This window comes from Ranitomeya variabilis, chromosome 3 (genome assembly GCF_051348905.1).
Source record: "Ranitomeya variabilis isolate aRanVar5 chromosome 3, aRanVar5.hap1, whole genome shotgun sequence".
Lineage (NCBI taxonomy): Eukaryota > Metazoa > Chordata > Amphibia > Anura > Dendrobatidae > Ranitomeya > Ranitomeya variabilis.
This window is the reverse complement of record NC_135234.1, coordinates 653054086-653080482: the sequence shown is the minus strand read 5'-3', so window position 1 is coordinate 653080482 and position 26397 is coordinate 653054086. Positions and strand designations below refer to the sequence as shown.

The following is a 26397-nucleotide window of genomic DNA, read 5'->3' as shown; positions in this document are numbered from 1 at the left end:
CATTGACAGGTAGAGAGACAGATGCTACCAGACACCTTAAGCAGCAGATTATCTCTCCCGAGAGCAAAATGATGGCAAATGTTAAAATCCTACTGCCATCAGGTGGGAAATTGGGGGGTCCCCAAACAAGTTAGGTGGTTCTCTAATTCTGCCAAAATTGGAGGCTTCGTTATGACTTTTTTCAAATTTGTTTTGGCACCACCAGGTTACAAAAAAAACTACCCGAACAAAGCACAACCACAACCAACATAATTACTAATGTATCACACCAGAAAGATCGTCATAACAGCCAAGTTCCGTATCGCAAATACTGTGTCAGTATGTGGGCAAATCCATTTGGTACAAACACTAATACTGACCAGAACCCACACGGGATGTAAACCTTGATTAGTGTTGGACAGTGTACGTGTTTTTGATAATGAATATGCCACATATTAATTTAATGGCTGATTTGTCATTTTTTGTGGTGATTCTGTGTATAAGGCGCTATATAAGGGTATTATACTGTGAATGGGTGCTATGGGCCACGGTTCAGATTATGTATACTGGTGGTGATTTTGGTGATGTATTTCTGTACTTATCGTGTTCTGGAGATGTAATTCTGGGTTGATGGTGGTTCTGGTAATGTATTTTTGTACTGATGGTAGTTATATTGTTGTATTCATGTTCTGTTGGTGGTTCTGATGCTGTATTCCTGTACTGATAATGATTTTCCATCTGCAAATGGCTGGTAATATCCTTTCCATTATTAACAACATACTGGGAGTTTTAGGTTCATGTGATACAAATGTAAATTTTGGGGAGTGGCCTGACATTGCAAATAATCACTGTAATAGGCTTGGTGTTGTATTCACACACTGATGATGTCCCTGATGCTGTATTCATTTACTGATTGTGGTTCTAATGATGCATTCATGCACTAATATTAATAATAAATATAATAATAATTTTATTTATATAGCGCCAACATATTCCGCAGCGCTTTACAAATTATAGAGGGGATTTGTACGGACAATAGACATTACAGCATAACAAAAATCACAGTTCAAAATAGATACCAATAGGAGTGAGGGCCCTGCTCGCAAGCTTACAATCTATAGGAAAAAGGGAGACACGAGAGGTGGATGGTAACAATTGCTTTCATTGTTCGGACCAGCCATAGTGTAAGGCTCGGGTGTTCATGTAAAGCTGCATGAACCAGTTAACAGCCTAAGTATGTAACAGTACAGACACAGAGGGCTATTAACTGCATGAAATATATGAGAACATGATGTGAGGAACCTGATTAAGGTTTAAGGATTGGGGATTAATCTTATTAACCTAGGTAGTGCATTCCAAAGAATTGCCGCAGCACGTGAAAAGTCTTGGAGACGGGAGTGGGAGGTTCTGATTATTGAGGATGTTAACCTCAGGTCATTAGCAGAACGGAGAGCATGGGTAGGGTGGTAGACTGAGACCAGGGAGGAGATGTAGGGTGGTGCTGAGCCATGCAGTGCTTTGTGGATGAGGGTAATGGTTTTGTATTGGATTCTTGAGTGGATGGGTAATCAGTGTAATGACTGGCACAAGGTAGAAGCATCAGTGTAACGGTTGGTGAGGAATATAATATAATTGGTTCTGGTACTGTAATATTTTACTGTTGGTGCTTCTGTTCTTCTGTTGCTATATTCCTGTACTGATGGTGGTACTGGTGCTGCATTCCTTCATAGGAGACAGTGATTTGTTCTATATACTGCAATACTGTGGTATTGTAATATATAATATAAGGAATCAGATGATCAAGTCCTCTAAGGCATTAAACAATAATGAATACTGTAAGCGCAAAACCAAAAAAACAATGATGGAATTGCCTTTATTCACTGCAGTTTTAAATTGCACTGTGGGGATGGGTGCCATTTCAAATTCACCTTAGGCAACACAAAAGCTAAAATCGTCCATGTTGTTATGTACTAATATTGCACAAGTAGACTTCAAGCAGAGCTCTCTCACATTTAGACTAGTTGTCTCTTGCTTTTTATGTACTGCTGGTGACTCTGGTGCTGTGTTCATGTACTTATGGTGGTTCTGATAATGTATTAATTCATTGATGTTTTTTGTTGCTGTTTTAATGTACTGATGGTGATTATCATAATGAATTCATGTACTTATGATTGCTCTGGTGCTATATTCATGTAATGATGATGGTTCTGCTGATATATTCACATACTGATGGTTGTTCTGGTGCTGTTTTAATGTACCGATGGGGGTTCTTGTGTTGTATTCATATAATGGTGGTGTTTCTGGGGACGTATTTCTGCACCGATGAGGGTTCTTGTGATGTATTTCTGTACTGATGGCGTTTCCTTTGATGTATGCCTGTGTTGATGGTTGTTCAGATTTTGTATTTCTGTAGTCATGGTGGTTCCGGTGATGTAATTATGTACTGCTGATGGTTCTGGAGATGTATTTCTGTACAGATGGTGGTTCTATTGCTATATTCACGCTCTGTTGGTGGTTCCGATGCTGTATTCCTGTACTGATACTGATTTGCAGTCTGCAAATGGCTGGAAATACCCTTGTCATTGTTATCAACATACTGTGAGTTGTAGGTTCATGTGGTACATATGTAAATTGTGGGGACTGACCTGAAATTGCAAATAATCACTGTAATAATAATTGGTGCTCTATTCACATACTGATTGTGTTTCTGATTATGCATTCATGTATTAATATTGGTTCTGGAACTGTAATTCTTTACTGTTGATTGTACTGATGCTATATTCCTGTACTGATGGTGGTTCTGATGCTGTATTCCTTCATTGCAAACAGTGATTTCCTCTATATATTGCAATAGTGTGGTATTTTAATATTTAATTGTCATATTTAATATAAGGATTCGGGTGATCATATCCTCTAAAGGAGCTAAATAATAATGAATGAATACTGTAAGAGAAACACCCCCCCCAAAATAAATAAATAAATAAATAAATATGGAATTACTTTTGTTCACTGCAGTTTTAAATTGCACGGTGGGAGGGGCACCATTTCAATTTTCAAACAAAAAAGCAAAGATCATCCATGATGTTATGAACGGACATTGCATCCATATGTGCAGCACAAGTATACTCCAAGCAGAGATCTCTCACATTTAGACTAGTTGTTTGTTGCCTTTTATGTCAATTGTATGTTTTATTATTTTTGTTTTTGTGTTGCAGCAAAATGTGCTTTTCAAGCCTTATATCTAAAATATTGATTATAAGATTTATTGCCGTCTTGGTCTTATGTCACAGATCCGTGTTCCTATTTGTAGAGGAAATCGGTTGTCACATATATTTGGCCAGTAGCGATCTTTCTACCTGAGAAAGAGAAAGTTACTGCTTATCTTTCCTGTCATTTCAAGTCATGTTCCCTTGTTACTTATGACATCTGTGACAGCCATCAGCTGTGTGTTTATTCTGAACCAAATATATCCATGTCAGACAAGCATGGGGAAACCTCCACCGTGTGAAGCTGTGATACTGGTGTCTATGTGAATAATAGGCATCGGCTCATGAGTACTACATAAAAGAACATAAACAGTTTAGAGGTCATTTACATTTTTATATAATGACATGTATACATGCACAATATTTACATTTTCACACACAGTTTTATACATTTTTATACAAACAGTCATAGCTCAAAGTGGTACAGATGAACATCCCATTGACAATGTGCATGTGGCACTCCGTGCCGGCTCTTTAATGTGTCGGTATTGATTTGAAGGATTGCTACTTCCAGTAAGAGGCACTGGATTCTTTGTTCTCTTCTGCTATTTGTATATTTTGTGCTCTAAAATACATTGGGGACCAAAGGACAGATCAGACCGGGTATGTATTGGTGAAGGGTTTTTCTAAAGGGTGCAAGGCTAGCAGTGCAAAATACCTTAATTTATGTGTGATATATCAGTTATTGTGCTTTTATTAAATAAACTAGATGAATTTTGATTTGGCTGATACATTTAAAGAAAATGCATAGTTTGGCATGCAGCTAGTGCTATATATCGTTAGGTTGGTTAAGTTTGCACCATCTTTTATTTCAGGAGTTAGCCAACTCCTGAATGACTGACAGATCGGACCAGCACCATCGTCTAGCCCAAATGTTGCTCTCTTCTGATGCTGCTTTATAGGACAATTTTGCTTCTGCAGCATGGGAGGAGTGCTGCGGACTGAAGCTGTCTTGGAGCAGGCCAGTCTCAGTGAGGTGCTTACAAGCTCAATAGAAAAGATGCTGTAAGCACTGCTCATGTTCAGACTTTGATGTTGGAGGTGGCTGGTAAACGGGCAATGAGCTATTGAAAAAAACAAATAATAAAAACCACATGTATCGCAATTGTCAAAAGAAGGGTGTGATATTTTAATAAACGGTATATTGGACAGTTGTTTGCTTTTACAAGCATTATAAGAACTTTCCAAGTATAATTATCATTCAAGATGGCAGAAAACCCTTAAATAATAATTCTTCATAGAAATATATAAAATATGCATGTCCAATTGCAATTTCTGTACATTTTTCACCGTTTCTGCTTGTGACAATTTTTACATATGCATTTTTTAACTTTGAAGTTGCAACATTAAAAAAGTAAAGTCATAGAATTATGGAAATCACTTGATCAATAGAAATGTTAAAGGAAACCCATCATGTCCAAATAATGCTATTTACCTTCAAATATAAGGTAAATCTGGAGGTAAGCAGAGTTAAAATCCTGGTAGGCTGCATTACCGCAGCAGCGGCTACAGAGGAAAATGGAGTTATATCATTCCTTTAGCCGCTTACTTCCAGTTATCGGGGCGTGCAGGGAGCTATTAGAGTCATCAATGGAAGTCTTGAAACAGAGGCTGGACAGACATCTGTCTGAGATGGTTTGGTGAATCCTGCATTGAGCAGGGGGTTGATACATGATAACCCTGGAGGTCCCTTCCCACTCTAAGGGTACCGTCACACATTGAAATTTTCGCTCCAGCGTCGTAGACTGCGGTCACACGTTGCAATCACGGCGCTGGAGCGATGCCGAAGTCCCCGGGTAACCAGGGTAAACATCGGGTAACTAAGCGCAGGGCCGCGTAAAAAAACAAACCGTACATACTCACCCGTCGGTGTCCTCTTCAGGTCCCTTGCCGTCTGCTTCCTGCTCTGAGTGCAGCCGTACAGTGAGCAGAGCGCAGCACCGCTGTGATCTGCTCTCACTTTCCGGCCGGCACTCAGAGCAGGAAGCAGACGGCAAGGGACCTGAAGGACACCGACGGGTGAGTATGTACGGTTTGTTTTTTTACGTTTACGCTTGTAACCAGGGTAAACATCGGGTTACTAAGCGCGGCCCTGCGCTTAGTTACCCGATGTTTACCCTGGTTACAAGCGAACACATCGCTGGATCGCTGTCACACACAACGATCCAGCGATGTCAGCGGGTGATCAAGCGACGAAAGAAAGTTCCAAACGATCTGCTGCGACGTACGATTCTCAGCAGGGTGTCTGATCGCAGTAGCGTGTCAGACACAGCGATATCGTAACGATATCGCTAGAACGTCACGAATCGTACCGTCGTAGCGATGGAAATTTCAATGTGTGACGGTACCTTAACAATCTATGATTCATTGCGTAACACATTGTGAGCTGTGACTGCAGAGTAGGCTGTCAATCAAAATGCCGGGGAATGATTTTAGCGCCGCTCACTGTGCAGAAAGTGACTCTTCTCTGCACTACCTCAATGACTGAAAGCAATATGCTACAGGGAGAGTATAAGTTCATTTTTTCCTTTAGCCTCTATGCTAGTAAGGCACCCTGACAGGATTTTTAAGGTTGTCTGCAAATAATCTTATACGTATCTGCAGGTAACACAGTTTTGGACCTAAAAGTTACCTTTAATAATATGCAAGTGATACAAAATGGAAAAAAAAATCAGTATGAGCATAACACTCAGAAATTCACACACTTACACACTTTGGCTGTTATTAATGACTGTCTAAGGAATATTCTGCCACACTGAATGCAATTTGCACACAAATCATCAAGATCTGCTGTTGGCAGCTCCCTCCACAATCCCCGACCAATGTTGTCCCAGATGTGATAAGTGGGAGATAACTCCTGAGTCCTGAGACCCTGCAGGCCATGGTAGCACGGTTTGGCCGCCCAGGCTGCTCACAGTAGCACAAGCAACATGCGGTCTGGTGTTATCTTATTGAAAAACTGCTGCTGGCACACTTTCTGTTAGTGTACCTGGAATGCAGACCACAAGGGTTCTGGATACCCTACATTATGGAACACATTATAACTTGACATCTGACTCGTAGGCCAATGTTGTGTAAAAGCCTTCTGATGGTTTGTGTAGATGCTGACATTTAATTTCACTTGCAGTACAGAACGAATCAAGCGCCATTATTCTAACCTGATGATCTGTCTGTGTAGAGGTTCACCTCTGTTCCCCTCTTGCTGTCATTGCAGTTCGTTGTTGTTCTACCAACTACTGGAACACGCAACATTTAACAGTGCTGATATCTTGGCTTACGTGCGTTGTGTGATCTGCCATAGTAATAGAGCAATGTGTCTAAATTCAAGGATTCTGTCCCTCTCAGTCTGTAAAAGTGGCGATAACTGGTATGTTGATGAACAGGAAGCATTACACAAATGTAAGGAGTTGGCTGGGACCCTCACGTGCCTCCTATCCACTGGGCGCTGTTCACATGATTATGTGCGGCACCCAGGTACGGACTGGGGCTGAAATTCAGTCCTGGTATTTGAAATCACACAGGCCTACGTTGTCCCCGTCTCCATTAACCAGATGGGATATATTACTAATATTACCCTGAATGGAGGAAAAGAAAATTTACTACAAGACCAATATTTCTAATGCTGCTGGGGTAAGTGACGAAGTCAGCAACTTTGTGCTCCATCACAACTCTTAACAGTATGGGTAGCTTGAGAACACCGATTCTGATAACAACGTAGCAGACAAGGTGGCCCATGATCAGACAGGCCCTTCTGACATTTGCCAGAATTCCCAGATGGCCAGTCCGGCCCTGGCAGCACCTCATTGTTCACTAATGTTATTATACTTGTTATGAACTGTAATGTGATGTAGTTGTCATGTACTGTGTATAGGCTTAAGGTACCGTCTCACAGTGGCACTTTTGTCGCTACGACGGTACGATCGGTGACGTTCCAGCGATATCCATACGATATCGCTGTGTCTGACATGCAGCAGCGATCAGGGACCCCGCTGAGAATCATACGTCGTAGCAGATCGTTTGGAACTTTCTTTCGTCGCTGGATCTCCCGCTGTCATCGCTGGATCGGTGTGTGTGACACCGATCCAGCGATGTGTTCGCTTGTAACCAGGGTAAACATCGGGTTACTAAGCGCAGGGCCGCGCTTAGTAACCCGATGTTTACCCTGGTTACCATCGTAAATGTAAAAAAAACAAAAACGTACATACTCACATTCCGGTGTCCGTCAGGTCCCCTGCCGTCCGCTTCCCGCACTGACTGTGACTGCCGGCCGGAAAGTAAAAGCACAGCACATCGGTGACGTCACCGCTGTGCTCTGCTTTCACTTTATGGCCGGCACTCAGTCAGTGCGGGAAGCGGACGGCAGGGGACCTGATGGACACCGGAATGTGAGTATGTACGGTTTTTTTTTTTTTACATTTACGATGGTAACCAGGGTAAACATCGGGTTACTAAGCGCGGCCCTGCGCTTAGTAACCCGATGTTTACCCTGGTTACCCGGGGACTTCGGCATCGTTGGTCGCTGGAGAGCTGTCTGTGTGACAGCTCCCCAGCGACCACACAACGACTTACCAACGATCACGGCCAGGTCGTATCGCTGGTCGTGATCGTTGGTAAATCGTTTTGTGTAACGGTACCCTTAGGGATAGACTAGGAGATAGTATAGGACCGTAGGGGGATTGGATTAGAATAATGGGGGCAACATAGAGATAGGGAAATGAATAGGATAGATTAGGAGTGTTAGGTAGTTAGCATAGAGGTTTAGCAGTTGGGAGGAGCTATAGTGCAGTGCAGAGCAAGAGGAATATAGTCAGAGCACTTTTTGGTTAGGGAGCTGAGCCCAGGCAGCCTTGGCCCAGGCCAGTGGGAGACACAGTCTGCTGGCCGTGGGGATAGAACTGCTACAGCAGGAAGGGGCCCCAGGCAGAGGATCATGCAGACGAGCATCAGCTTAGGAAGGATTGTCCCAAGAATAATCTGGGGTCTACGACCGGGGCAGGAATAGCTGAGATGGCGTTACTGGCACCTTTCCCTATTGGAACCGGACGAGGGGATGGCAGGGAGCTGGTGATGCTGAAGGCACAGATGAGACAGAGATTGTCTACAGATAAGGCAGGGATTGCCGGAAGAAGAAAGACAGAGCTGACAGGAAGGATAGAGGCTGCCCGCCCATAAGGCAGGGAAAGCTCAGAATATGTCTCTTTGTGAAACCTGTGCTGCAAGTGTGATGGGTGCCCTACTGTTCAGTAAAGTTCAACTGTTGGAAAAGAATTGTGTCTCTGAAATGTTTGTGGAGCTCGGAAACTGGGGGCTGGGGTGACAGAACTTGAGAGGACTCTGACAGTGAATGTAAGTGTACTGTTGCACACGCTGTACATTCAGAAGAAGAGACATTGTGTTTTATCTGTGGGGTGCCAGGTTATGGGAACACTACAGCCTGTTGCCACTACTACCATCATGGCCATCTTACACAATCATCCCACAAGACTTTGTAAGATTTTTGAAATTTCATGTAACTAAAAGATTTGCTTTCAATCTAGCATTTACGCCCCTCCCACATGCCATGGATTGGAGCTCGGGCATTATGTTTGATCATTTGCAGATCTTAGCGACACCTGACACTTCTTCGAATTACATAATCTTATGGCTCTTCCTTCTTGTTGCAATTTCAATGTTGAGGAGTGTATGTGTTGTAGCATAGCGACTGGTCATGTGAATGATGGATGGTATGAATCACAGAGGTGGGTGGCCCTGTGATGGAAGCCTGGGTATGTTTTGCTCAAGCAGATCTACTGCTGAGGGGTTTGTTTACATTGGGAAGGCTTCCAGGTGATTGGAGAGATGGGTGGGTTCAGTCACCTACAAACCCAGCCAAAGAGGCGTGTCTGAACACGTAAGATGGTTTTGTGTGTAAGGACCTGTGGTGATGTCACGCTCACCTGACTGGCCATGTGACAGGTACCTGGGTGTGGTTACACCTATGTAAAGGAGGTGTGTGTAGCACATGGTAACAGAGATTGAGTGAGTGTCTATCAGGGTGGACACACTTCCGTGTGTCCTGGCAGGACACTGCAGAATGGCCTGTGTGTTGGATGGTTCCAAGTGAGGACGTCCTGGAAGCACACAGAGACCATTCCAGGCTGGAGAGCCTGCATGCTGGACATAGCACGGACGGTTGGTGTTGGAGACTCCTGGGAGTGGAGTTGTCCTGGAAGCACCTGGAGACCGTAGACCTGGATGGTCTGTGTTGAGGACCTGGGACTGACCTGAAGTCAGTGTGAGGAGTGGAAACTGAGAGGTAACCCCGGACAAGGGGATCATAACATACAGCAGGGAAGCATATCTGCTACACGAACTGTCTGATGTCTTATAATGTTTCATGGCTGTAATGAAATGGACTGTACCCTATCTGGTTTATGCGGAGTTTGAATAAACCATATGGACTGATTTGTGTGAGGAACCGTACCTGTCTATGATGATTCTGCTGCCAAGCGAGTGTCCCCAAGACCCGTAGAGGGTGAAACGCTACAATTGGTGTTTCGAATGTGGGCAACGATCCAAGGAGCACATGTTGCAGCGCTGGCTGGTCTGGGCCAGAAGAGTGGACAGTCTTGACAACCGTGAGTAAATACTGACCGGGGTCAGTGAGAATTGTTGTTTATGGGATACCTCTGACGAGAAGAGGGTCCCAGGAACCTGTGCGGCAATGACGGGTAACGGTCTTGAAAACCGTGTGTAAATACTGACCAGGGTCAGTGAGGAACTGCTGTTTATGGGATACCTCTGAGGAGAAGAGGGATCCGGGAACCTGTGTGGTAATGACAGGTAACGGTCTTGAAAACCGTGAGTAAATACTGACCGGGGTCAGTGAGAAAACTGTTGTCTGGGCACCTCTGAGGCCGAGGGGTGTCCAGGAACCCGTAAAAGTTGCCAACGGGTGACGGTCTGAAAACCGTGTATTATGCTGATCGGGATCAGTGAGAAACTATATTTGGGCTGTGTTAAAGCCGGGTGTGTAACAGACTGAAATCTGTGTTGTTCTGACCGGGGTCAGTGAGAGACTGAGTTTTTTTTTTCCTGAGAGTCAGCTTGCTGTGGCTCGGTGAGGTCACGAAGTTTGCTGTGGCTCGGTGGGGTCACGAAGGTGACAAGCGGCTTGCTGTGGATCGGCGGGTCCACGAAGGTGACAAGCGGCTTGCTGTGGATCGGCGGGTCCACGAAGGTGACAAGCAGCTTGCTGTGGATCGGCGGGTCCACGAAGTTTGCGGTGCAGAGCCTTGTGAAGTCTAGCTGCAGTTGCAGCAAAAAAAAAAGACATTGCTGGTTTAGAGCGTGCAGACTCTTAAAGGGCCAGAGTCACATTGGTGTGCTGTGCGAACTGGGGCCTGAGAGTACTGTGGGAAGTCCACAAGGTGGTTTCCAAGAAAAGGGGTGGAGTTTTGCCAAATGGTGGTTTCCAAGAAAAGGGGTGGAGTTCCGCCAAATGGTGGTATCCAAGAAAAGGGGTGGAGTTCTGCCAAATGGTGGTTTCCAAAAAAGGGGCAGAGTCCCAAAAAGGGGCGGTAACCCGAATAGGTTGTGCGGACGGAGGCACTGACACAGGGGAAGGATAGTGCTCCCCAAGGTAAAGTCAGGATGGCAGGGGTAGCCATAACAGAAATTGTGACCTGTGTGAGGGGCGACTGCAGGTTACAGGATGACCGATTGGGTGGTGGTGACTCCCATTCAGATGTTGACGGCAGATGAAAGAGTTAGAGGCAGTGACTCCTCACTTAGCTCATGGCTCAGTGACCTAAGCGGGAGATCCTGTATCAGAAGAAATGACAAGGGGTCGTCCTTATCAAAGCATGTGACGGAAATGGTTGACAGACGGTTTGACTGTCAGGGATGACAGAGAAGGGTCTCTGGTCGGGTAATAGAAAGTGCCAAAGCCCCACGGCTTTAGGCAGAGGGGGGGAATATGTAGCATAGCGACTGGTCATGTGAATGATGGATGGTATGTATCGCAGAGGTGGGTGGCCCTGTGATGGAAGCCTGGGTATGTTTTGCTCAAGCAGATCTACTGCTGAGGGGTTTGTTTACATTGGGAAGGCTTCCAGGTGATTGGAGAGATGGGTGGGTTCAGTCACCTACAAACCCAGCCAAAGAGGCGTGTCTGAACACGTAAGATGGTTTTGTGTGTAAGGACCTGTGGTGATGTCACACTCACCTGACTGGCCATGCGACAGGTACCTGGGTGTGGTTACACCTATGTAAAGGAGGTGTGTGTAGCACATGGTAACAGAGATTGAGTGTCTATCAGGGTGGACACACTTCCGTGTGTCCTGGCAGGACACTGCAGAATGGCCTGTGTGTTGGACGGTTCCAAGTGGGGACGTCCTGGAAGCACACAGAGACCATTCCAGGCTGGAGAGCCTGCATGCTGGACATAGCACGGACGGTTGGTGTTGGAGACTCCTGGGAGTGGAGTCGTCCTGGAAGCACCTGGAGACCGTAGACCTGGACGGTCTGTGTTGAGGACCTGGGACTGACCTGAAGTCAGTGTGAGGAGTGGAAACTGAGAGGTAATCCCAGACAAGGGGATCATAACATACAGCAGAGAAGCCTATCTGCTACACAAACTGTCTGATGTCTTATAATGTTTCATGGCTGTAATGAAATGGACTGTACCCTATCTGGTTGATGCAGAGTTTGAATAAACCATATGGACTGATTTGTGTGAGGAACCGTGCCTGTCTATGATGATTCTGCTGCCAAGCGAGCGTCCCCAAGACCCGTAGCGGGTGAAACGCTACAGTATCCATATGCACATCCCACACAGTGATGCAACCCATCCCAACAAATCAGGTACATTTGTGCAATGTTCTGCGGAAAATCTGTGGCTGTAAGACTGTATATAGGGTATCTGGGGCAGTCTATACAAGAGGTAGCTCAAGCATAAGCATTATTGATATCTTTGGCAGGTGTGAATTATTAAGGAAACATTTGTCCTAAAAATGCAATTAAAAAAAGTTATACCATACTACAGTTAGCTTTGTCATATCTTTCACTTTGCCGCTAAGAAAAGAAGATATGTTCGTCTTTAAATCTTTGCATTGGGCGTATGAACAAGTTCAAATGACTCTTCTGCTACCATATGGTTGTTCCTGTGAGAGCTGGTTAAAGAGGTTGTCCGGTCCAAATGGAGAAGTCTACACCATGTTCCAAATTATTATGCCAATTGGATTTAAGTGTCATAAAGATTTAATTGTTTTGTTTTTCAAATAAACTCGTGGATTGTATTGTGTCTGAGGGCTCAATGTATAATGTACATGTACCCTCCGGTCCCGCTCAGAAACACTCAAAACCTTGCAGCACACAGTGCGTGTACTGGGGGACACATAATTCTGCAGTCACATATAGTACATCCAAAGACAATGCTGCCTAGACATGTGGCACTTCCAAATATAAATATAAATTAAAAAAAAAAAAGGAATAGGAAGCCATGTGCCATAAAATTGCAAAACTTTATTGAAACAACAAATTACTAAAAGAATAATTTAAAATATTGCTTGGGACAACAACTGCAAAATTGGCCACTTCATTAAGGAAATATGCCATTAGTAAAATGAATAATTTTGATTGGATTATGGATAGGCCTGTATAAGAAAATCTATATGTATAAAATGTTAAACCCAAAGATAAGTATAACAAGCCAAACAGCTCAACCCAATAATGGGAGATTGAAGCCATACTTATATATTGTGGCCATAGGCCTGTGTCACCTGTGATCCATAGTGACCCTTTATCCTCTCTTTACTGTTCCTACCTGACTGACTCACACTAAGGTGATTCACCTATTACATTTAGGAACATTTAATAATGTACTAACAGGAGCTCTGTGGAACGCTCGCTCTGTCTGCAACAAGCTTTTCTACATCCATGATCTTTTTGTTACTACCAAACTTTCCTTCCTCGTCATCACCGAAACCTGACTCACCCCTTCTGACACAGCCTCCCCTGCTGCACTCTCTTACGATGGCTTCCACCTTTCTCACACACCCTGCCCCAGCAGCAAACATGGCGGAGGAGTTGGTTTTCTCCTGTCAGATAACTGCTCCTTCACCCCAATCCCACTGCCACCCTCTGTTACCCTCCCTTCCTTTGAGGTGCACTCTGTGCACATCTACTCCCCCTCCAACCTCCAACTGGCTGTCATTTACCGCCCCCCCAGGGCCAGCCACCACCTTCTTTGACCACTTCACCACCTGGCTACTTCATTTCTTTTCCGCGGACATCCCCACTATTATCATGGGCGACTTCAACATCCCCTCTGACACTTCCCTCTCAGCTGCCACTAAACTTCTATCTCTCACTTCCTCCTTCGGCCTCACTCAATGGTCTTCTACAGCCACCCACAAAGATGGTCACACACTGGACCTCATCTTCACTCGCCTCTGCTCCCTATCTAACCTCTCTAACTCACCTCTTCCTCTCTCTGACCACAACCTTCTCACATTCTCTTTCCTCTCCACTCCATGTCTACAATCCCCACCCCACAAACTTTCACACCCTTGCAGAAATCTTAAACATCTTGACCTACATTCATTCTCTGAATCCCTCATCCCTCTCACAGATATAAGTTCCTTACATAATGCGGATGATGCTGCCACTCTATATAACACCACAATAGCTGTAGCTTTGGAGTCTGCTGCCCCACTTACACATACCAAAGCTCGCAAAATCAACAGACAGCCCTGGCACACCAGCCTGACCAAAGAACTGAGGCGAGCTTCCAGAGCTGCTGAGCGCAGATGGAAAAGATCCCACTCCAACAAGCACTTCATCGCATTCAAACAGTCCCTCACTACTTTCAAGACCACACTCGCCACAGCTAAACAAACCTACTTCTCATCTCTCATATCCTCCCTGTCTCACAACCCTAAACAGTTATTCAACACCTTCAATTCTCTCCTCCGTCTCCCAGCACCTCCTCCCTCCCCACTTATCTCAGCTGACGACTTTGCCTCATTTTTCAAGCAGAAGATTGATAACATCAGAGACAGTTTTGGTCAACAACCCCCAGAGCCCTCCCTCCCGACTTCCCAGCCCTCCACCTCTAAAACCAACTTTTCCACCATTACAGAAGATCAACTCTCCACTCTACTCTCAAGATCGCATCTCACCACCTGTGCACTTGACCCGCTCCCATCCCACTTCATCCTAAACCTCACCACAGTCTTCATCCCAACCCTAACCCATCTCTTCAACCTATCACTAACAACTGGTGTTTTCCCCTCAAGCTTTAAACATGCCTCCATCACATTTATCCTCAGAAAGCCTTCTCTTGACCCATCCTCTGTATCTAGCTATCGCCCTATATCACTTCTCCCCTATACCTCCAAAATACTGGAACCACACGTCTACCTTGAACAGTCCTCCCATCTCTCTTCTTGCTCCCTCTTTGACCACTTACAATCTGGCTTCAGACACCATTCCACTGAAACTGCCCTAACTAAGGTCACCAATGACCTCTTAACCGCCAAGAGCAAGCGACACTACTCTGTCCTCCTCCTCCTCAACCTGTCGGCTGCCTTTGACACAGTGGACCATTCCCTATTATTACAGACCCTCTCATCCCTTGGCATCACAGAATTGGCCCTATCCTAGATCTCATCATACCTAACAGACCGGACATTCAGCATTTCCCACTCACACACCACCTCCTCACCTCGCCCCCTATCTGTCGGAGTCCCACAAGGTTTAGTCCTTGGGCCCCTGCTCTTCTATATTTACACTTTTGGCCTGGGACAGCTCATAGAATCTCATGGCTTTCAGTATCACCTCTATGCTGATGACACACAGATATACATCTCGGGACCAGATATCACCTCCCTACTAACCAGAATCCCTCAATGTCTGTCCACTATTTCATCCTTCTTCTCCGCTAGATTTCTGAAACTTAACATGGACAAAACAGAATTCATCATCTTTCCCCCATCTCACGCGACCCCCCCAACGAACCTATCCATTACAGTAAATGGCTGCCCACTCTCCCCAGTCCCACAAGCTCGCGGCCTCAGGGTAATCCTTGACGCTGATCTCTCCTTCAAACCACATATCCAAGCCCTTTCCACTTCATGCCGACTTCAAATCAAAAATATTTCACAAATCTGTGCATTCCTCAACCAAGAATCTGCAAAAACCCTAGTCCATGCCCTCATCATCTCTCGCCTTGACTACTGCACCCTCCTGCTCTGTGGCCTCCCCTCTATAACACTCTCGCAACCCTCCAATCTATTTTAAATTCTGCTGCCCAACTAATTCCCCGGCCCCTCCCCTCTGTCAATCCCTTCACTGGTTCCCCATTGCCCAGAGACTCCAGTACAAAACCCTAACCATGACGTACAAAGCCATCCACAACCTGTCTTCTCCACACATCTGTGACCTCGTCTCCCGGTACTTACCTACACGCAACCTCCGATCCTCACAAGATCTCCTTCTCTACTTCCCTCTTATCTCCTCTTCCCACAATCGTATACAAGATATCTCTCGTGTATCATCCCTACTCTGGAACCCTCTACCACAACACCTCAGACTCTCGCCTACCTTCAAAAAGAGCCTGAAGACCCACGTCTTCCGACAAGCCTACAACCTGCAGTAACCACCAATCGACCAAACCGCTGCACAACCAGCTCTATCCTCACCAACTGTATCCTCACCCATCCCTTGTAGATTGTGAGCCTTCGCGGGCAGGGTCCTCTCTCCTCCTGTACCAGTTATGACTTGTATTGTTTAAGATTATTGTACTTGTTTTTATTATGTATACCCCTCCTCACATGTAAAGTGCCATGGAATAAATGGTGCTATAACAATAAATAATAATACTAATATTTTCCATAGGAAGCAGTCTCCATTAATGGGCATGAATGCAATCCCCTGATGATGTATTTTTACATGTGTGCAGCCTTTTGAACATGAGGACAATTTTTCAGTGATCCATCATTGTATAGATTTATTGAAAGCGCCATTTATACATATATATATATATATATATATAGTGGTATAGCGACCCCTGTGGCAGCTAGGGGGCACTGTGTGTGCTCCTTGAGATATGCATTGAGGCATATATATGGTGTGCAAGGACCTGTGGTGATGTCACGCTCACCTGACTAGCCATGTGACAGGTACCTGGGTGTGGTTACACCTATGTAAAGGAGGTGTGTGGAGCACATGGTGGAATGTGAGTGTTTGTGAGTAAGTGTCCGACAGGGTGGACACACTTCTGTGTGTCCTGGCAGGACACTGCAAAGTGGCCTGTGTGCTGGACAGTCCCAGGTGGGGACAGACGTCCTGGAAGCACACAGTGACCATTCCAGGCTGGAGAGCCTGCGTGCTGGACATAGCACGGACGGTTGGTGTTGGAGGCTCCGGCGAGTGGAGTCGTCCTGGAAGCACCTGGAGAACGTAGACCTGGGAGGTCTGTGTTGAGGACCTGGGACTGACCTGAAGTCAGTGCGAGTGAGAAATGTCTGATGGATACCTCTGTGGAGAAAAGGGATCCGGGAAACCTGTGCGGCACCAACAGGTAACGGGAAGGAACCGTGTGACACTGACCGGGGTCAGAGTGAGAGACGTTGTGTATGGGCACCTCGGAGGCCAAGAGGTGTCCAGGAACCCGTAAAGGTTGCCAACGGGTAACGGTCTGAAAACCGTGTATAATGCTGACCGGGGTAAGAGACGAACTGTGGTAAAGATGAATATATGCAGACTGTGTTCAAACTGTTACCAAGTTCCTGTGGATGTGGTTTACATTATGTGAAATAAACCGAAAAGACTGTTTTTGATAGAAAACCGTGCCCGAGTGCTTTGATTCTGCTGCCAAGCGAGTGTTCCCCAAGACACGTAGTAGGTGCTATGCTACAATATATATATATACACTCACCGGCCACTTTATTAGGTACACCATGCTAGTAACGGGTTGGACCCCCTTTTGCCTTCAGAACTGCCTCAATTCTTCGTGGCATAGATTCAACAAGGTGCTGGAAGCATTCCTCAGAGATTTTGGTCCATATTGACATGATGGCATCACACAGTTGCCGCAGATTTGTCGGCTGCACATCCCAAAGATGCTCCATACAAGGCAGGATGGATCCATGCTTTCATGTTGTTTACGCCAAATTCTGACCCTACCATCCGAATGTCGCAGCAGAAATCGAGACTCATCAGACCAAGCAACGTTTTTCCAATCTTCTACTGTCCAATTTCGATGAGCATGTACAAATTGTAGCCTCCGTTTCCTGTTCTTAGCTGAAAGGAGTGGTACCCGGTGTGGTCTTCTGCTGCTGTAGCCCATCTGCCTGAAAGTTCGACGCACTGTGCGTTCAGAGATGCTCTTAGGCCTACCTTGGTTGTAACGGGTGGCGATTTGAGTCACTGTTGCCTTTCTATCAGCTCGAACCAGTCTGCCCATTCTCCTCTGACCTCTGGCATCAACAAGGCATTTCCGCCCACAGAACTGCCGCTCACTGGATTTTTTTTCTTTTTCGGACCATTCTCTGTAAACCCTAGAGATGGTTGTGCGTGAAAATCCCAGTAGATCAGCAGTTTCTGAAATACTCAGACCAGCCCTTCTGGCACCAACAACCATGCCACGTTCAAAGGCACTCAAATCACCTTTCTTCCCCATACTGATGCTCGGTTTGAACTGCAGGAGATTGTCTTGACCATGTCTACATGCCTAAATGCACTGAGTTGCCGCCATGTGATTGGCTGATTAGAAATTAAGTGTTAACAAGAAGTTGGACAGGTGTACCTAATAAAGTGGCCGGTGAGTGTATATATATATATATATATATATATATATATATATATATATATATATATATTATAGATTTTCTTATACGGGTCTATCGATAGTCTAATCCAAATTATTCATTTTACTAAGGGCATATTACCTTAATGAAGTGGCCAATTTTGCATTTGTTGTCCCTGCAATATTTTAAATTATTCTTTTAATAATTTGCTGTTTCAATAAAATTTTGTAATTTTATGGCATATGGCTTCCTATTCCTTTTTTTCATTTATAGTCACATATAGTGCCTACAGATTTAGCGATAAAGACCAGACAACGCCTTTAAAGTCTTTGGCCATTATCTAAAACAACAGAACTTATTAATGAATATGGAAGACATGGAGCAGGATTTGGGATCCACCATTATGAGCACATTACTGCAGACAGCGGCTCTGGCTCTAAACATATTACATGGCATCCTAAACTTGTCCACAGCGATCCGGGTTAGGCTATGTTCACACTTTGCGGTTTTGACGCTGCGGATCCGCAGCAGTTTTCCATGCAGGGTACAGTACAATGTTACCCTATGGAAAACAAAAACCGCTGTACCCACATTGCAGAAAATCCCGGAAAAAAAACGCGCGGAATTGCTGCGGAAAAAAAGGAGCATGTCACTTCTTTCTGCGGATTCCGCAGCGGTTTTCAACATGCACCAATAGGAAAGTGCTGTTGAAAACCCACAGAGGAATCCGCAGGAAAATCCGCAGTGTAAACCGCAGTGGTTTTGCACTGCGGTTTTTCCAAATCCGCTGCGGAAAAATCCGCAGCAAAATCTGCAAAGTGTGAACAAGCCCTAAATCACCAAGAGCTGAAGAGCTAAAACCTGCAGCATCAACTAATTATGTGCGGACTCGGAGCTGCTGTGTCCTGCTTAATACATTGCTTATACCATGTCTGGCTCCTGTATAAGTGGATTTCAGCTAATCAGTGGGGGTGCCGGCTGCCAGACCCTCACCAATCTCCTAATGGTTTCTTATCCATCAGTTTTTAAATTCCAGACTTTCTTTTTAAGGGAACTAGGAGTTAGATCACCACCAAGGCACAAATAAGATGAAAGGTAATGAAAGGTATTCCCTTTTGTAAGCTGTTATTTCACTATAAGTTCATTTTCTACTTAATGCTGAAATGCACAGTTTATACATGGGCATCTTTATAAAGTCATAGCTCTCTGGTAATCTACAATGGTGGTAGTTTAGGGGGCCTCAAATTAAGTGACAGGTTATCGTTAATGCACACGTACACACACCCCTTCAGAGCTGGTAACACCCCTCAAGTACTGGAGACCCCCACACACACCCCTTTAGTACTGAACACACACACACCCGTTTACTACTGGGGAGTGGGGACAGACACACAAACATTCAGTTCTGGAGACACACACACCTTCAGTGCTGGACACACATACCCATTCAGTGGTGGAGACGCACATGCACACACTTTTCAGTGCTGTACACACACATCCCTTCAGTTCTGGGGTCACACATACACACTGGACACACATACACCCATTCAGTGCTGGACACACACACATACCTTCAGTGCTATAGCCCCAAGTCTTCAGTGCTGGACACACACACACACACACACACACACATGAGCACACACCATCAGTGCTAGGGACACACACAACCATTCATTGAGGAGGACACACAAACACCCCTTCAGTGCTGGAGACACAGATGCTATGCTAGAGACAGACACATACACACCCCCATGCTGGACCTTTAAGTCTTCTCACAGCCTTGTCACATGGTCAAAATTAGCCAGTTTTTGCTCTTAGCTTATTCCTTCTGCTCACATAAGGAATATTCAAGGTTTTTTTTTTATTTCGACAATATGGATCCCTAGATATTGGCCTTTTTACTTAGTGCTACTATTTATGGTCTTTACTAAGGGGTCGGTGCTCAAAGGGTAACGATGCAGAGCAGCCTAAATATACGCCCCCAGAAAACCCTGTGAGACACAGCCCCTTGGTAAAGGCCATAAAAAATTAGGACTGAATCGGAAAGCCCATATGTCTAGGACTGCATGGCGAATTTAAATAAAAAGCAACAAAACCGGAATACTCAGCGGAGCAGTGGAAATAATATAGGACCAAAGCCTGATCACATGCCCTCTTCAAGTTTAAAAGGAAGTTGTCATAATTTGACAACCCTATAAGTGTCCATATTGTCCGTTAGATATTGGGAGACACTCAGTCACGTTTTCTTTATTTCAGGGCTGTCTTATTATTTGTCCTGTTATATCTAATAGGAAAAAAATCACGTGTAAGACTAAGACCACAACTATAGGTACATTATAGAAGCAGCAGAGCAGCTTGAGCACCTTCATCTACATAGAAGAACTCCCACTTATGATGATATTTTTCCTTAAAAGAACATTTTGTAAGAATTCATCTTGGATGCTTTCCATAAACTGATTTTTTTTTGCCACCATGTATTTATATGCACATCTCATAACAGTAATTTAGCAGGGCTTGTTATTCCCAAAGAGAACATTTTGCCCCTAGGTCCTGTCTGTAAAAGTTCATGAGAAGAACACACCTTGGTAAAGATTCCTATGGGAATGAATATGTCTCCTGGAAAAAACGTCTTAAAGTTGAGGCCTAGTGATCTATACCCTGAGGCCACAAATAACCTCACTGCTCCAAAGATGGGAATGTAAACACAATAAAGCATTGGATTTTATCTCAGAGGCCACAAAAGCTGCCCCCCCACAAAGCATTCTCATCCCATCCCTAAAGCTGTCAATGTTTCTGCCATCGTGTATGTGTGTGTCGTACTTCTTTACTTGTCCCTTATTAATAGTTTGGGTTCTTTTATTATTCAATCATCACAGCTCTGTGTAAACAGGGAAACTTTCAGACAGCAGCCAAGAAGAAGTTAAATTTCAAGAGCCCCAATCCCTTATCCAGATCTCTGCTTCCCCTCCCTCTGATCTAATTCTCTGTTTTGTCTCAGTGTCTCAGCTTTGAAGACAGCCAACTACTTAGTTAAAAAAATAAATAAACTTTTGGGTGATGCAGCTGGCCTCAGGATGCCTCCTTTTGACTATTTCAGTACATTGTGCAAAATACAATAAAAAATAAAAACATTAAAAAAAAGCTTTTGATATTGCACCTAGAGCAAAAAAATTACAAAAAGTCATTAATAATTTTATTGTAAAATAATGTAGCGGCGATATAAAACTACAGTAGCCATGAATCACCCTCCCTGGGTCCAGAGCTGCCTCTCTTCCAATGCTCCAGACTTTGACATTGCTGGAGAGGTAACATCACATCTACACCACTCATAAGTGCTGCAGCCAATCACTGTGCCCAGCAGCTTGTGCAGTCTGCAATCAGTGATTGGCTGCAGCGGCTAGCTGTGATGTCACTGATGTAGCAATTAGCAAAGACTGTAACAGCAGAGGGGAGGGTGAGTAATGGCTCCGTTTGTTACTTTAGAATTCTGCAACCCTCTGGTAGAATAATGTCTCAAAATGGACAACGCCTTTAAGTTTGTTATTGTATGATACATATTATTGCCTTATATCCTAATGCTATTGTGTTTGGAATAAGCCGACTCCAGATGTACTTTCTTTCTCTTAAAGGGGTTATCCTATAGAAAAAAAAATATTTTTTTGTTTTTCATGTGACTCCCTATCTTAACTGCCTGACTACTGCAGCCAATTACTGGCTGCAGCGGTGCTGGGACTTCTGAATGAGGCAGACACGATGCCATGATGGAGACCTAGAGGCTGGCTAGAAGGTGAGTATGCCTCCATTTATTATTTTTAATCAATCTATGCCTAAAAATATGAATTTGTTGTCGGATAACCCCTCTAATGACATATCTTGTGGATATGTAGAAGTGTCCAAAATGGGATAACCCTTTTAAAAAAAGTACATTTGGAGCCAGCATTTTCTTGAGAGAGGGGTATCACGGCATGTCACTGGGAATGAAGAAGTGCTCATCCATTTTCAGAACTCCCATACAAGAGAGAGCCAGAGAGCCGTGCATGCGAGGTCACCACTCCATTATCGGCATCACCCTGTCCTCATTATAAAGGGAGCGCCACCACCAGTGCCTCAAATGACCAACATTTATAGAGAAAAGCTCTTTAAATTTCTATATTAAAAAGAACAAAAGATCAGAAAAAAGTTTTGTCCCCAATAAGTTTATTACTTGTCCCTTTTTTCTGTTTATAGAAAATATGACCTTTGAACAGGAAAAAAAAATAGAAATTATATTGTATCACATGACACAGCATGCAGCATGAATATGAAAGAAAACTATGTCTGACCCAAGTGTTTCTGATTTGGAAAAGCCTCCACCCCCCTCTCCCATAGGCATTATAGAGAAGGATTTGAAGATATCAAGATCGAAGAACAACAAAGATGAAAGCAAAATCTGGGCTGGATATTAGTATATGGAGCGTATACACAGTACGGTGGCACACACATCCCCCCTCATCAGTACACCAGTGAAGTTTGCAATCTGCCCCAGATATATATATATATATATATATATATATATATATATATATATATATATATTTACATTTATAGATAGACAGATAGTCATGTACACAAATATATTCATATTCACACCTTTCTTCCTCCCCGGGGCAATACCAAGCTCAAGGTTGCAATTCAGATAATGGCCCTCCACACCATGCTATAACCATAACTATGGACTCCATATAAAGAAGGCATTTACAGCCGCTGTTGCTGTGGTGCACATTCGCTTGTCTATGACAAAAGTACAGAAGACAATGTTCCTCCCCAGTTTACGAGCAGTACAAGTTTCCTACACGGTATATTTTTTTTTATTAGATCCATGAAGTCTTACTAGTATCTAACTTAGTAAAGTTTGTCCAAATTATAACAAAGCAAACTAGAATGTTATTATACTTTTTATATCCATTTTTTTAGAATACTCTTTAGTTATAGACTAGCACTTTCACTGCTCTTATCAGATACTATAACATGTAGTAATCATTGTAGTATACCATTCTTTATAAACATTGAGTGTAGAAATGAAATGATAACTGACTGCTGTAGAGATATGTTGGGTAGTAACCTCGATCATTCACTAGATGTCTTATATCTGGTTGGCAAAAACTTCAACATTACAAGACATCGTATATTTTAACTCCACATCAACTCAGTTGCATTTTTAATCACTAACATTAAGAAGAACAGTATGCAATATAATAGATTAATATAAGGCTCAGGTCAACTGGTCATGTAACAAATACATGGAGTTTAGTAGATTTTGACCTGAATTGACAATCCAGCACACAGAAAGGACCCATATAGCACATACCCATTGATGACTTGGAAGGACTAGGGACCCCAGGATATCAGCCATAGCACCCAGCATCTGATCTGTCCGCCCCACATGTTTTTGAGGATTCTTCATGTTATACATCCAACTCCTTGAGGAATCCTGCAGTTGATCTTTAGCCCAGTCTCCACGTCTCAGCCACAGCTGGTTCTGCACCCATTTAAGTTGTAAGCAGCAGAAGCTCTGGATTTAGGAAAGTGTTGGAAATGAAAGGTTAGAAGAGTCAATTGGGAAAGTGTCTGTGAGAGTCTAAGTGCTGGGATACAGCAGAGCAGATTGCTGAGAGGCAGGGAGAGGCAGGAGCACAGCAACCTAAACAGTGATAAATCCTTGCTACACGTAGAAAGCCAGTCCCTTTCACCAACTCCCCTCTACAAGCCTCACTGGCCTCCTCGCTCTGTAGTGGAAGGCAGCCATATGTTTGGTGTAAGTTACCGTAACATCCCATGCAACAGCTGGGCTTGGAAGAAGATGCTTAACACTTTCACTGCCAAAAATCTCTTGGATGAAAATGATATTCCCATAATCTGCACTTAAAAGGAATAACGGATCTGATATATTTGGCCCCTCATTTGTATCACATTCCTGGATTACCAAATCTTGGGATTTTTCATTATTAGTCAGAAGAATCAGAGACCTCGTTGGGTTGAGTGGTGTCAGTATTCCCCTCCAGGAGCCCCTTATTACAAAGAATTTGTAGGAATCTGGCCCAATAAGTAGATGATCCATGAGCCATTCACTAGGAGAGGTTGCAAAACAAACTTCTTGCCAACATGTGTGCAAGGTTCAAGGCCCAGTCACCGGCTTACTGGTAGTGTTAGTAGACAAGGGCATCCACCTACGTCAGCCTTTCTTCGAATAGAAACATTTGATTTGTAAGGATAATAATAGTCTTTGTAAAAAAAAAAGACATGTGATCATAATCTGTAGCATAACTTGAGGATTGTGGGCCACAGTGCAAAATCTCCAACAGGGCCCCCAACAAAAATGGCTGTTTATTAGTATTGTTCTACTCATAAGAGCCAAAGAGACCTTTTGGGCCTCTCTCCAGTGCCAGGGTATGACTGTAATCCCTGCTAAAATTATACTTACACCTCTGACCATAATGAACTACATGTCTCAGCATCATCAGCTAGGAGCTAAATACCTAAAGGCACTCAAATATATTACATTGTGTTGTCAGAGCCTATTCGGCTGCTTTGGTTGGATCTACAGGCCGTGTTCCTGGTTTCATTGAGTTCAATTATTTACAGGTAATGCTCCATTGGTAAAAAGTATGAATATTAATGCTCACTTCTGGAATGAAGAAAGTTCTGAATATCAGTCAAATCAGAGAAGTCTTCAAAAGGAAGAGACACCTGTATACAAACAATGTAGAAGTAAATAGTCTGTTCGTACAATCTAAGGAAACAGGAGCTGCTGGCAAAAGTTGTGTGCAGGAAAATGGGTGTTATTTATAATCTAATTTGGTGCTGGCCTTGCACCTTCATCAGTTTTTCAAGTACAAGTGAAGGAAGCCATCAGATTTATATACACCAACATTTGAGAGTGTCCACAGAACACACTGACATCCAGATGCGGTTAGTCAGGATTTAACCAACCAAACTCCATGCATACACCAGGATGGTTACAGTACCAGATATTACATTAGGAATAGGTTAATAACAATTAATATTAAACCTACAGCTTATAAACATTAGAATATTAAAAAGTAACATAATTTATCATATGAAAAATAAAAATAATAAAACATAAAAAGTAGAAAAATGTGAAAAAAAAGAAGGAAAAAAGTTGAATTAAAATAGAGGATAAAAATGACAATTGTAAACAAAACAGTAAATGTAACTGTAACGGGAATTGTGGAACCACTCTGCCATGGTCCAAGGAGAGCCTGGAGGGGCATGACTAGGTGTACACATGACACTTCATTAGGGTCCCTAATGGTGGGGTTAGGCTTGGCTCCCAATGAACACCAGGTGCTACTCCAGGATAGACCAAGGATGCACAGCAGCTGATCCCAAGGGACTGGTAGCAGGAATGGCCCAGAGGGAGGGAAAGTAAATGCAGGCAGGCACTGAAGCAACACAGGGACCACAGATGCAGATGGGTCTGGCTGGTATACAGAAGCACTGGCAAGTGCAGGCTGGACAAGCTGTTAGACAGAATGGCACTGGCAGGTGCCGATTGGACCGGCTGATATACAGATGAGAACTGGCAGGTGCGGACTGGACCAGATGATGTACAGATGAACCCTGGCATGTGTGGATTGGTCCGGCTAATATACAGATGAACATTGGCAGGTGCGGACTGGACCAGCTGATATACAGATGAGAAAGCCAATAATATTCCTCATACAACACATAATGATCCCTTCATATCATAAATATCAAACTACCATAGTACAAAAGGAGCAATGATCAAACAATATTCATACATAATTCCAATTTTATTCAATTATGAAACAATTCTCAAAACATCTAATATATTACTTACTGCTTCATGCACTGGGTGATGTGAGCGCATACCACGCATGAGCTGCAATGCTGCAGAGAGGCGGCCAGGGCCAGACTGGCCATTTGGTAATTCTGGCAAATGCCAGAAGGGCCTGTCTGGTCATGGGCTGCCTTCTCTGCAACGTTGTTAACAGAATCGGTGTTCTCAAGACACCCATACTGTTAAGACTTGTGTCGGAGCACAAAGTCGCTGACTCCATCACTTACCCCAGCAGGCCACGGGTATCATTAGAAATATTGTTCTCGTAGTAAATCTTCCTTTCTTCCATCCAGGAAAAAATTTGTAATGTACCCCATCTAGTGCTTGGGGACGGGGACAACATGGGCCTGTGTGATTTCAAATGCCAGGGCTGAATTACAGCCCCTGTCTGTACCTGCAGGCGGCGCTGTATTGTTGCTGGGCATCATCCTGGTTACCTGTCCGGTCATGTGGCTGGAACACGTGACGTGCGCGCAGATTGCCGCGTTCCCTGTGACAT

At 43.9% G+C, this 26397-nt stretch overlaps 1 protein-coding gene across 2 annotated transcripts in view; it reads right to left on the bottom strand.

The window, feature by feature from the left end:
* ARHGEF25 (Rho guanine nucleotide exchange factor 25) overlaps nt 1-23622 on the bottom strand; it is a 434366-nt gene extending 410744 nt beyond the window's left edge. For both annotated transcript variants that reach the window (XM_077297766.1, XM_077297765.1), the window contains exon 1: nt 23385-23622. In XM_077297766.1, coding sequence (XP_077153881.1) covers nt 23385-23489 — 105 coding nt within the window. In that variant the 5' untranslated portion in view covers nt 23490-23622. The remainder of the gene's footprint in view (nt 1-23384) is intronic.
* Nucleotides 23623-26397: the final 2775 nt, after the last annotated feature.